The sequence below is a fragment of the Theropithecus gelada genome, chromosome 3, assembly GCF_003255815.1.
Source record: "Theropithecus gelada isolate Dixy chromosome 3, Tgel_1.0, whole genome shotgun sequence".
NCBI classification, from domain to species: domain Eukaryota; kingdom Metazoa; phylum Chordata; class Mammalia; order Primates; family Cercopithecidae; genus Theropithecus; species Theropithecus gelada.
In genome coordinates, this window is record NC_037670.1 from 72,567,433 (window position 1) to 72,580,480 (window position 13,048).

Genomic DNA, 13,048 nt, shown 5'->3' on the forward strand with positions numbered 1-13,048 from the left:
ATTCAATATTTCATATAGGAATACCCATTAGGGGTGGCATCCATCGGCTTAAAATAGCTTACATATGCTCACTTTCTTACTTTGCCGTATCATGGTAAGGAACATTAAGTAGGACTTGTTATGAACAAGATTCACTTTATACACAAGAAGATTTTCTGGAACCTCACACTGACACCCAACATTCTTACTCTCATCCAACTCCTTACAATGAAAGCTCGCTAATACAGCTCCTCCCCAAGAATTATCAATCAATCACTATATGAATTCTATTTTGGAAAGAGACTAAGCATAAGTCAATTCCACTCATTTGTCACAGACAGTACTGCCACATTTCTCCCCAGGAAGTAAAGCTGTCCCATCTTTCCTGATGGAGTGTACTTGACAAAAAAACAGTTTTGAGGGGCTCACTGTGAAGAACTGGGAACCCCATCTTCTATAAGCCCAGTTTGAATAACAAGGCCCTCAGTAATAAATAAATATGAGCAAAAAAAAAAACAGTTTAGAAGAAATCCACACACTACACATAACTGGGAAGGAAGAAAATCTTGCATCAGAATGAAGGAACAGATGATTTTTCTTAGGTAAGAAGGTATTTAGGACAAGTTTACATGTAAGGGTGTAATTACAAAGATTTGAAAAAGTCAATCAGATTGCAACATTCACACAGGATGCCTAGCTAATAATGTAAATAACTCAAGAATCCTGTACACATAAATCTTCTGAGAATCTCAAGGAGTTTTATAGACACTGGATTAATGGCTCATAACAGGGATTATCATTCCTAACTCTCATATGGGAAAATCAAGGTCAAGTGTGCCATTCCTAAGGCCCTCCAATAGTCTCCTTTATAAGCAATGTGTTATAACACACCATAACAATAAGTCATATTCCAATACTAAAACTTCTGACAAATAGTCTGCTTTGAAATAAGAACCTTTGTTGAAAACTGTTCTTATGGATATTTATGAGGAAGTTCAAAAGTGTTAACTTGATCAGCAGTAATGAATCAAAAATACAAAGAATTCAGTACAGTTATTTTCAAAACTAAAGAGTATGTCAAGCAGTAATTTTCGCTGCCAGGTCCTCCCACCCCCAACCCCACCACTTTCTGGAGAAAGAAAACTCCAAAACATATGGCCCAGGAAGAAAATCTGTACTCGTTTATAGGAATGAACTGGCTTTTACATCTCTGCAGTTAGAGTACGCAAATGACTTCACAGGCAACAGCTTCCGTATGTTTCATATTTTTAACATTGACCGTTCATAATAAAGATTCTTTGATCCCAGATCAAATGTTTGAATCGATTTTCCCTACATTTACTCAGAGTCACCATTTAAAAAGCTCCCCTCTTTCCCACCTCAGATGTTTCAGCCCTTCCTGCAATCAGAACTGTCTCCATTTGTCACCTTCTCCATGGTCCTTCCCACCCCTTTGCTGTGGTTTTTAGCTCTGCTCCCTAACTTCTCATACAAAAGAGGCACAGTAATAAATAATTTTTGTATATAATAAGTTAACTACAGTAAATGAGATTCAGGATTTCATAGGCATCTTTTTTTTTTTTTTTTTTTTTTTTGAGACAGTGTCTCCCTCTGTCCCTAGGCTCCAGTGCCATGGTGCAATCTCAGCTCGCTGCAACCTCTGACTCCTGGATTCAAGCAATTCTCCTACCTCAGCTTCCTGAGTAGCTGGGACTACAGGTGCATGGCCACCATGCCCGGCTGTTCGTATTTTAGTAGAGACTGGGTTTCACCATGTTGCTCAGGCTGGTCACAAACTCCTGAGCTCAGGCAATCTGCCCACCTCTCGGTCTGTCAAAGTGCTGGGATTGCAGGCGTGAGCCACCGCACCCGGCCCTCATAGTCATCTTTAATAACACCAAAAGCTCATGGTAAAATTTAGTATAAAAACTGATTGTCTCTCAAAAAAAAAAAAAAAAAAAAGAAAGAAAAAAATCCTTAACAGGTAAGGCCTTTGGATATATTTAAGAAAAATAAAAATAAACATTCCCTGGATTAAAACTAGAAAAAATGAACAGATACCTAAGTTCTAAAATTAAAACAAAACATCAAAGTCTTGGTAACTCATATAAACATCAAGTAAAAAAAAAAAAAAAAAAGTCTAGTAGGCCAGGTGCAGTGGTTCCACCTGTAATCCTAGAACTTTGGGAGGCTGAGGTGGGCAGATCGATTGAGGTCAGGAGTTTGAGACCAGCCTGGCCAGCATGGTGAAACCTCATCTCTACTAAAAACACAAAAATAGGCAGGCATGGTGACGTGCACCTGTAATCCCAGCTCCTCTGGAGGCTGAGGCAGGAGAATCGCTTGAAGCAAGGAGGTGGAGGTTACAGTGTTCCGAGATCGCTAAGTCTAATAAATGCTACAAGTTTAGAATATCCCTAAGAATAAATTATTTAAAATGATTCCAAGGCCTTTATTTTAAGGCCTTGTTGAGAAGGAACAATTTCAATATAATCTTAATTCCTAAAACCTTGAAACATAAATTCTTCAGAAAGGTACTCATTAAATAAAAGTTAAGTTGAAAAACAGTTTCAAAATTTCCAGTAGTAAATAAAATAAATATGGGAGTAGCTTAACTATATATGGGTCCAATTAACCTGATATAGTAAAAGAAGAAGGTAGAGAACGAAAGGAAGAAAGGAAGGCAGGAAGGGAAGGAGGGAGGGGAAAAAAGAAAAAAATACCAGTGTTAAAAGTCCCTTTAAAAATGATTTTTTTTTCACCCATTTTGTTTGGACTGGTAGGCAGGTCAAGTTTTAGGACAATTTAAGCTACTACGATTCTTCATTTTAAAATGCAGTCAGATACCACAAAAAAACACAGAATGCTAATTTGGACTCTGCCTTATCCTTTATAAGCATGAAAATCCTATACTTTTAGGTGCTAATACAGGGGGCCTAAGTTGGTTATGACCTGGGCAAAACTGAATTTTCCCTGGCTTTGTACAAGATCATAGACCAATCCCAATAATTATAGATTACCTTGCACACAGTGGCAAACTGCTGGTTATTTCCTGCTCCAACTACGATATAGCCATCCTTGGTTTTAAAAGCCTAAAAGAAATAAATACATGGGAAATATTATTTATATGTTGACAAGACCACAAAAGTTTACTTTAATTTCTAAAATATCTATATAGAAAGCTTGTTCTAAAGCAATGTTATTAATTCAATAACAATTAATTTGTATCTTTTTCATATATGTATATATATAGTATATCTTCCGCAAAAGATATACTACATATATACACACTGGCTAAATGTCAAACATTCAATAGCCACATGTGACTAGTGGCTATTGTATTAGCCAGCACAGACAGAATATTTCCATCATCACAGAATAGATCTCTCTCTCTCAATATATATGTATCTATATACAAACACACACATATATACACACATGTATGTATGTATATGTGTGTGTGTGTGTCTGTGTGTGTGTGTGTGTGTGTGTATATATATATATTTGATGAAAGGGTCTGGCTCTGTCACCAAGGCTCCCAGGATGGAGTACAATGGCATGATCTCAGCTTACTGTTCCACCTCCCAGGTTTAAGCAATCCTCCTGCTTCAGCCTCCTGGGTATCTGGGACTACAGGTGCATGGCACCACGCTCAGCTAATTTTGTCCTTTTTGTAGAGATGGGGTCTCAATATGTTGCCCAGGCTGGTCTTAAACTCCTAGGCTCAAGATCTGCCCACGTCGGCTTCCCAAAGTGCTGGGATTACAGGCATTAGCCACCGTGCCTGGCCCTTTTTCTTTTATATATGGATAGTTGGTTTCATTTAGATCGTTCTAAGCATTTCCTAGCTCTTCCGCTGTTACAACATTTGTCAAAAAAATAAAAAAGAGTGATTCAAAAAAATAAAGAAAATTCATTATAATGTACAAAATAAAATACTATATCCATTATGGTTTGGATCAATTAAGAATTTTTTGTTTTATTTTTGTTTTTTTTCCCCTGTAGGGCAAAGAGCATTATAAGGCAAGAAGCATTATGTTTCTACAAAGTGTAAGAAGCATAGATAGAAAGAAGGGAGAAGCAAAGGAAGGAGGAAGGAAGGAAGGAAGGAAGGAAGGGAGGGGAAGGAAGGAAGGAAGGAAGGAAGGAAGGAAGGAAGGAAGGAAGGAGGGAAGGAAGGAAGGAAGGAAACTGGGAGAGGGAAGGAAAGTGACCTCATGGAGCTACATCGCTTCTTTCAAGAACTCAAATGTAGTATTTTGGGCACTCTTTAATTTTAGTGGCAAAAATGGACACATCAGTATCTCTCTGGACGTCATGTGGCTTATGTACCTAAAAATATCTGTCCTTTTTTGGTGACAGGTTCCTGTGGACAGCGACAGACACTCTAAGCACCCAGTCCTAGCCCCACTGGAGGATGTTTTAGCACTTCCTTCTCCACATATGATCACAGTGAAATCACAGGAACCAAATTTTACCCTCAGAAGGCCTCATTCCTACTTCCCCAAAGTAAATGAGCTATTTGAATTGTCATCCTTTCTACGTAAAAACTGCGCTGTATCTCCACCTATTTTTTCTTCACTTCCTCCTCCCTTTGAGAAAAAAGACTTTTTCTTGACTGGACTTACTCCTGGGCTGACGACCTCCACCTGCATCCTCCAGAACTTGCTTAATCATCTGTAATTTCTTCATTTCCACTGAATCCTTCTCTTCCGCCTAACATACAGGCTCAGTTCTCCATAAAAATACCATTAACAACAATTGAACAGAATTTTGATCAATTCTGACACCACTTTCAAGCTATCTTGAATGTTCCTTTGTTTCCTTCATCTATAATGACATAAGATTGCCACCTGCCCTCACTTCCTCACCAAGACTACATTCTAGTGCCCTCTGTCATCAGGATGCTTACTATCACACTGAACTATACTTTCTGACCCCTCTGTATTATTTGGTACTGTTAACCATTCCCTCCTTCATGAACCTGTCTTATCTTCAGGCTCTGTCCAAGTTCATCTCCTAGCTCTCTGTTTTGCTCCTACCCTTTCTGCAGGATTTTCTTCTCCTGAGCCTTCAGCATTTCTTAAGCATCTGTCTTTGATCTTTCACTTCACTTGCTTATTATGGTAGCCACTAGCCACATGTGATCATTAAATTTAAATAAATTGAAATTAAATTAGCCAGTCACTAAAGGTCAAATATTGTGATTCTATTTATATGAAATGACTAAAATAGGCAAACCCATCAAGACAGAAAAAAACACTAGTGGCTGCACAAAGCAGTGGAAGCTGGGGGAAGATGGGGAGTGATTGTTAATGAATTCAGGGTTTCTTTTCAGGGCAATGAAAATGTTCTAAAATTGACTGATGCTTGCACAACTCTGAATACACTAAAAATCACTGGATTGTGCACTATAAATGGGTGAATTATATGGTATGTGAAGTACATTCCAATAAAGCTGTTATTAACAATTAACAATTCAGATCCCTAGTCACACTAGCTAAATGTCAAGCATTCAATAGCCACATGTGGATAGTGGCTATTGTATTAGCCAGCACAGACAGAGAGTATTTCCATCATCACAAAGTTCTTTTATACAGTGCTGATTGAGTGGAACTGGGAGATTGTATTGGTCATGTCTTCATTTCAGTTTTCATCATCCTAACATGATATCTGAAGAATGTCAGGCAATTAATAAATAGTAGGTAAATGCTAATGAATCAACCAAATGATTGCTTCCAGATAGCACAATGGTAGCTAAAATAGATGTCAAGTAATACATTATAACAAGGTTTTATTCTATTTACATTGTTGCTTGGTTTGGTAAGGAATGCTATTAAGGAGATATCACATAAACTCTTTTAAACATTCTCTCTTGTCCATGAGGGCAAAAGTAAAGTTAGTGTCATAGACAATGCATTAGTGTTTCTCAGACTACAGAAAGAAAATCTGCAACAAAGCTGTGGGTGAGGTACAAAGGATTTAGAGCTGAAGTATTGCAAGGAACCATTGACAACTGTGAAGTTATACAGGTTGTTTGCTTGCTTTTTTGTGGAGAAGGGTGAGGTGGGGGGTGAATAAGTAAATGTGAAGTAACAATCTGTGTTGGAACGTATAACGTGAAGAAAGGCTTTACAAATTTTGGATCAGTGACATGTACAGTAAGTTTATATTTTCTGGGGTGTTCATTTCCTTTTCATAAGTAAAGAAATGCAAATGTTTCCCTGCAGCCTTCAAAATATATTTAAATATATATTTTATCAATATAAAAGTTTAAAATGTTTAAGAAGCTTCTAGATAGCTGAACATGCAGAGGTTCCTAAAGGATGGCATGCCCTGGGAGGGAATGGAAGGTGCATACCCCTCCCTATACCTTACCCTACACATCTCTTCATGTGGACACTTGTTAATATCCTTTATAATAAACCAGGAAGCACAATAGTTTTAAGCAAAGGTAACTAGTCAATGATCATTGAAAAGTGAAGAACTCATGGCAGCTGAGTCTCAGAATACAATCAGCCTAAAGATCATCAAATAGATTTTATAAAGATTCAGATAAGATTAGGAGTTCTTTTTAATAATAATTTGTTCCCTGTTACTGCTACAGTATTTATTTAATAAACATATTTTAAATAAGAACTTTAAAAAATAATATGTTATTGAGGACTTCTGCATCAATGTTCATCAGGGATATTGGTCAAAAATTCTCTTTTTTTGTTGTGTCTCTGCCAGGCTTTGGTATCAGGATGATGCTGACCTCATAAAACGAGTTAGGGAGGATTCCCTCTTTTTCAATTGATTGGAATAGTATCAGAAGGAATGGTACCAGCTCCTCTTTGTACCTCTGGTAGAATTCGGCTGTGAATCCATCTGGTCCTGGACTTTTTTGGTTGGTGGGCTATTAATTATTGCCTCAATTTCAGAGCCTGTTATTGGTCTATTCAGGGATTCAACTTCTTCCTCGTTTAGTCTTGGGAGGGTGTAAGTGTCCAGGAATTTATCCATTTCTTCTAGACTTTCTAGTTTATTTGCATAGAGTGTTTATAGTATTCTCTGTTGGTAGTTTGTATTTCTGTGGGATTGGGGATGATATCCCCTTTATCATTTTTTATTGCGCCTATTTGATTCTTCTCTCTTTTCTTCTTTATTAGTCTTGCTAGCGGTCTATCAATTTTGTTGACCTTTTCAAAAAACCAGCTCCTGAATTCATTGATTTTTTGAAGGGTTTTTGTGTCTCTATCTCCTTCACTTCTGCTCTGATCTTAGTTATTTCTTGCCTTCTGCACCAAATCCAGCAGCATATCAGAAAGCTTATCCACCATGATCAAGAGGGCTTCATCCCTGGGATGCAAGGCTGGGTCAACAGACACAAATCAATAAACGTAATCCATCATATAAACAGAACCAAAGACAAAAACCACATGATTATCTCAATAGATGCAGAAAAGCCCTTCGACAAAATTCAACAGCCCTTCATGCTAAAAACTCTCAATAAATTCGGTATTGACCGGACGTATCTCAAAATAATCAGAGCTATTTATGACAAACCCACAGCCAATATCATACTGAAAGGACAAAAACTGGAAGCATTCCCTTTGAAAACTGGCACAAGACAGGGGTGCCCTCTCTCACTACTCCTATTCAACATAGTGTTGGAAGTTCTGGCCAGGGCAATCAAGCAAGAGAAAGAAATAAAGGGTATTCAATTAGGAAAACAAAGTCAAATCGTACCTGTTTCCAGATGACATGACTGTATATTTAGAAAACCCCATCGTCTCAGCCCAAAATCTCCTTAAGCTGATAAGCAACTTCAGCAAAGTCTCAGGATACAAAATCAATGTGCAAAAATCACAAGTATTCCTATACACCAATAACAGACAAAAAGAGGGTCAAATCATGAGTGAACTCCCATTCACAATTGCTTCAAAGAGAATCAAATAACTAGGAATCCAACTTACAAGGGATGTGAAGGACCTCTTCAGGGAGAACTACAAACCACTGCTCAACAAAATAAAAGAGTACACAAACAAATGGAAGAACAATCCATGCTCATGGAGAGGAAGAATCAATATCATGAAAATGGCCATACTACCCAAGGTAATTTATAGATTCAATGCCATCCCCATCAAGCTACCAATGACTTTCTTCACAGAATTGGAAAAACTACTTTAAAGTTCATATGGAACCACAAAAGAACCTGCATTGCCAAGACAATCCTAACCCAAAAGAACAAAGCTGGAGGCATCATGCTACCTGAGTTCAAACTATATTACAAGGCTATAGTAACCAAAACAGCAAGGTACTGGAACCAAAACAGAGATATAGACCAATGGAACAGAACAGAACCCTCAGAAATACCACCACACATCTACAACCATCTGATCTTTGACAAACCTGATAAAAATAAGAAAAGGGGAAAGGATTCCCTATTTAATAAATGGTGCTGGGAAAACTGCCTAGCCATATGTAGAAAGCTGAAACAGGATCCCTTCCTTACATCTTATACAAAAATTAATTCAAGATGGATTAAAGACTTCAATGTTAGACTTGAAATCATAAAAACCCTGGAAGAAAACCTAAGCAATACCATTCAGGACATAGGCATGGGCAAGGACTTCATGTCTAAAACACCAAAAGCAATGGCAACAGAAGCCAAAATTGACAAATGGGATCTAATTAAACTAAAGAGCTTCTGTACAGCAAAAGAAACTACCATCAGAGTGAACAGGCAACCTACAGAATGCGAGAAAATTTTTACAATCTACTCATCTGACAAAGGGCGAATATCCAGAATCTACAAAGAACTTAAACAAATTTACAAGAAAAAATCAAACAACCCCATCAAAAAGTGGAAGAAGGATATGAACAGACACTTCTCAAAAGAAGACATTTATGCAGCCAACAGACACATGAAAAAATGCTTATCATCACTGGCCATCAGAGAAACGCAAATCAAAACTACAATGAGATACCATCTCACACAGGTTAGAATGGCAATCATTACAAAGTCAGGAAACAACAGGTGCTGGAGAGGATGTGGAGAAATAGGAACACTTTTACACTGTTGGTGGGACTGTAAGCTAGTTCAATCATTGTGGAAGACAGTGTGGTGATTCCTCAAGGATCTAGAACTAGAAATACCATTTGACCCAGCCATTCCATTACCAGGTATATACCCAAAGGATTATAAACCATGCTGCTATAAAGACACATGCACACATATGTTTATTGTGGCACTATTCACAATAGCAAAGACTTGGAACCAACCCAAATGTCCATCAATGATAGACTGGATTAAGAAAATGCCGCACATATACACCATAGAATACTATGCAGCCAAAAAAAAAGGATGAGCTCATGTCCTTTGTAGGGACATGGGTGAAGCTGGAAACCATCATTCTGAGCAAAGTATTGCAAGGACAGAAAACCAAACACCGCATGTTCTCACTCATAGGTGGGAATTGAACAATGAGAACACTTGGACACAGGGTGGGCAACATCATACACCAAGGCCTGTCATGGGATGGGGGGAAGGGGGAGGGATAGCATTAGGAGATATACCTAATGTAAATGACAGTTAATGGGTGCAGTACACCAACATGGCAGATGTATACATATGTAACAAACCTGCACATTGTGCACATGTACCCTAGAATTTAAAGTATAATTTTTTTTAAAATGAGCTTCTTATAAGAATTTGGGACTTTTTAAGCTTTTTAACAAGGTTTGGAAACTACCAAATTAAGCCATTTTGCAAGTCTCAACTCCCAGGTAAAGTCTATGAGCTAGATTACCATCAACAACTTTTCTAGTAAAGAAGGCACTAAATGGTCCTATATAAAGACAAAAAAATAATAATAATATGTTATCACTATAGAAAATTGGGGAAGTACAGAAAAATATAAGATGGGAAAAAAACTGCATATCATCATCACCCAGAAGAAGCAACTATTAAATAGTATTCTTCTTTCTAGTTTCTTTGTATGTGCTTTTACATTATTAAGGAAACTACCTTTGAGAGAAATATGACAGAAAAATTATCAGTGAGTGAAATCTAACCTAACTGAGTCCATCTTGTTTCTAATTTCACAAGCTAACTGACTTCTTTAACTTTACAGTCTCTTCCAGAAGCCCTCCTTGCTCAGGGATCAAAACTGCCTTTTAAGACTAATGAAAGGATACAACATTAGCATTATAGGAGGGACTTGAATTCTGCTAAGACATGGCTTAGTTAAATGATAACCAGCATTGTTCCCTTGCTTACCTTTCTATAAGGATTTACTATTTCAGAAGTCAAAAGGTGTGTGACTTCCTAATTGCTCCTACAGATAACATCACTATCATCAAAACCTCCTAAGATTGGTATTTGAGATATTTTTCAGACTTTGGCATTCTGGTGAATGATTTAACTCTACCCAGACCCGTGAGTCATAGGAAGGATCTAATACAACCAGTCCTGAGACCCCCACCCAGAAACTCACTCAGAGTACTAAGATAATTTGGACACTGCTAAGATTTCATCCCCAACCAATCAGTAGCACCCAATCCCTCTCCCTTAGCCTGCCAAATTACTCTTTAAATCACTAAACTCCAAGCTGTTTGGGAGGCCGACTTGAGAAATGTCTCCCATACTTCCAAACTCCCATACTCCCATACTTCCCATACTTTCTGGCCCTGTGATTATTGAACTCTGTCTCTACTGTAACACTTGTTTCAGCAAATTGGCTCCATCTCTGCAACGGGCAAGAAGAACTGGTCAGGCAATTACATGAATATGTTACTATACATTAATTTCTAGACTGCATTTTTTTTTTCATTTAATATCCTATCACAAGCATTTTTAAATAGCATTGTTTTTAATGACACAAAATATCATTTTCAAAATTTGCTTCAACATTCTAAGTTCATTTAAACTGGAGGGTTTTGTTTTTTTTTTTTTTTTTAGTTTGTTTTGTATTCAAATCAAGCCCTATTTCATATTGAAACTCTGAAGAAAATGTCTGGTCCAACTAAGATCCTTAAAAAGCCAACCTTACCCCAGTAAGGCCTGGAAGATAAAATAGAAAAATGAATCCCACCCAAGACATTTATTAATAATTAACCTGTGTGATATTAGACAACTTACATAATTTAAGAGTCTCAGTTTTGACATCTCTAAAATAGGAATGATCAGTAATTACCTTTAAAATTATTTTGACTAAGTTCATAAAGTACATTGATTCATGTATTTGGCAAATATTTGTTGTTATAACTTAATATGTGCTAGGCTCTGGGTAGAATGGGTAGAAAATGACAAGACAAATGAGACATACATTCTAATAAAGTACCAGACACTACTCAAACGTTCACATAAGTAATTATAAACAGTGACAGGCACTGGAAAAGAAAAGTACAAAACCCAATGACTACTCAGATGGAGTCTCATTGTGTTGCACAGGCTGGTCTCAAAATCCTGGCTTCAAGCAATCCTCCAATCTCAGGCCCCCAAACAATGAGATCTTAGGGTAGGTGGACCTAATGTTGTCTTGGTTGGGAGCTGTGAAGCCAGGAAAGAGTCCCTAGAAAAGTGATCCTAGAAAAGTCCCTAGAAAAAGATTGAGATGGTAAAATTTACTGACTTGGTAATGGCTTGAATATCATGGTTGAGTGTTGAAATCTAAGGGAGAAAAAGGTGTCACGGATGATGCTTAAGTTTCTAAGGAGCTTTTGGGATAGTCCAGTGACAAGTTCACATGAGTAAGACTTGGGTATCAGGTGAAAGTCTGAACTGTGGATAAAAACTTGGCTGGGTGCAATTGCTCATTCCTGTAATCCTGGCACTTTGGGAGGCCAAGGCAGGTGGATCACTTAAGTCCAGGAGTTTGAGACCAGCCTGGCCAACATTAGCGAAACCCCATCTCTACTAAAAATCCAAAAATTAGCCGGGCGTAGTGGTGCATGCCTGTAGTCCCAGCTACTCGGGAGGCTGAGGCAGAAGAATTGCTTCAACCCAGGAGGCAGAGGTTGCAGTAAACTGAGATCAGGTCACTATACTCCAGCCTGGACAACAGAGCAAGAATCTGTCTTAAAAAAACAAAAAACAAACAAAAAAAAACTTGACTCATTTGCTTATTATCCATAATTGAAGTCATCACATGGACCAAATCATTTAGAAAGAAAGTTCACACTGCCGAGTAGGAAAAAAAGGGAGTTAAGTGAGGAGTCTGAAGGCCTCTCCCATTTGAAATCCAGGCCGAAGAGAAGTACTCAGAGAGTAAGATGAGGACTGAAGAATGCCTACAAAGTAGACTTCCATTACATCAGCAAGAGGTGTCTGGTGTCATCATGACAACAGAATGGAGTTTGGAGTGAATCACGGACTCCATGACTGTTAAGGAAAGGGAGCGAGCACATGCAGACATCTGTCTGAGCAGTCTGGCTGTGAAGCACAGGGATGAGCACGGACTGAAAGCACAGCGTGAGCATGGCTGCAGATGGAGGTCCCATGTCGAGGAAGACTCAGGAAGTTCCCACTGGATGCTTCTACCTTCTTATTAACTGAGGGAAGATTGGGGAGATAGGAGAATGAAAGACTAAAAAAGAGTAGAGAAGTTCTGACATATCACTGAAGACAGTGGCAGAGCACCGGGACCAGTGAACACAACTGGGATACTGACATTCTGAGAGCCCCACCGAGTGACTTTCTCCATCATCTCTCAGTTATCCAGACATAGACTAAAGTATATTTACATTCACTAGCTTTAGGGTGTTGCTAGATGGATATGACAAAAAGATACATGTGTAGGAAAGTTAGCCAGAATATTACTGAGCAATGAGCCACGGACTAGCTGTATAAGGGAGAAAGTGGTAAAGATAGGAGGAGATTATGACTAGGCATGGGGAGGTGTGTCAGTGGGTCAGAAGTCCTGATGAGGTCTAGGAGTAGTCATGACGGGAGTAGTTGAATAAGTAAGGTGAAAGAACAAGAGACGATGGATGGTTAGAATGTAAAATGCTTCAATCAGTGATTACAGAAGTGAGGTGGGTTCAGGTTATGCCTAGAGATCCAGTGTGAAGTACATAAAATAGT

The 13,048-nt window shown here is 38.2% G+C and overlaps 1 protein-coding gene across 1 annotated transcript in view; it reads right to left on the reverse strand.

Moving 5' to 3' along the window:
- The window catches only part of SUGCT (succinyl-CoA:glutarate-CoA transferase), a 736,947-nt gene that overhangs the window by 416,623 nt on the left and 307,276 nt on the right, over nucleotides 1-13,048 (reverse strand). Inside the window, 1 exon segment of the mRNA XM_025381064.1 lies at nucleotides 3,000-3,071. Coding sequence (XP_025236849.1) covers nucleotides 3,000-3,071 — 72 coding nt within the window.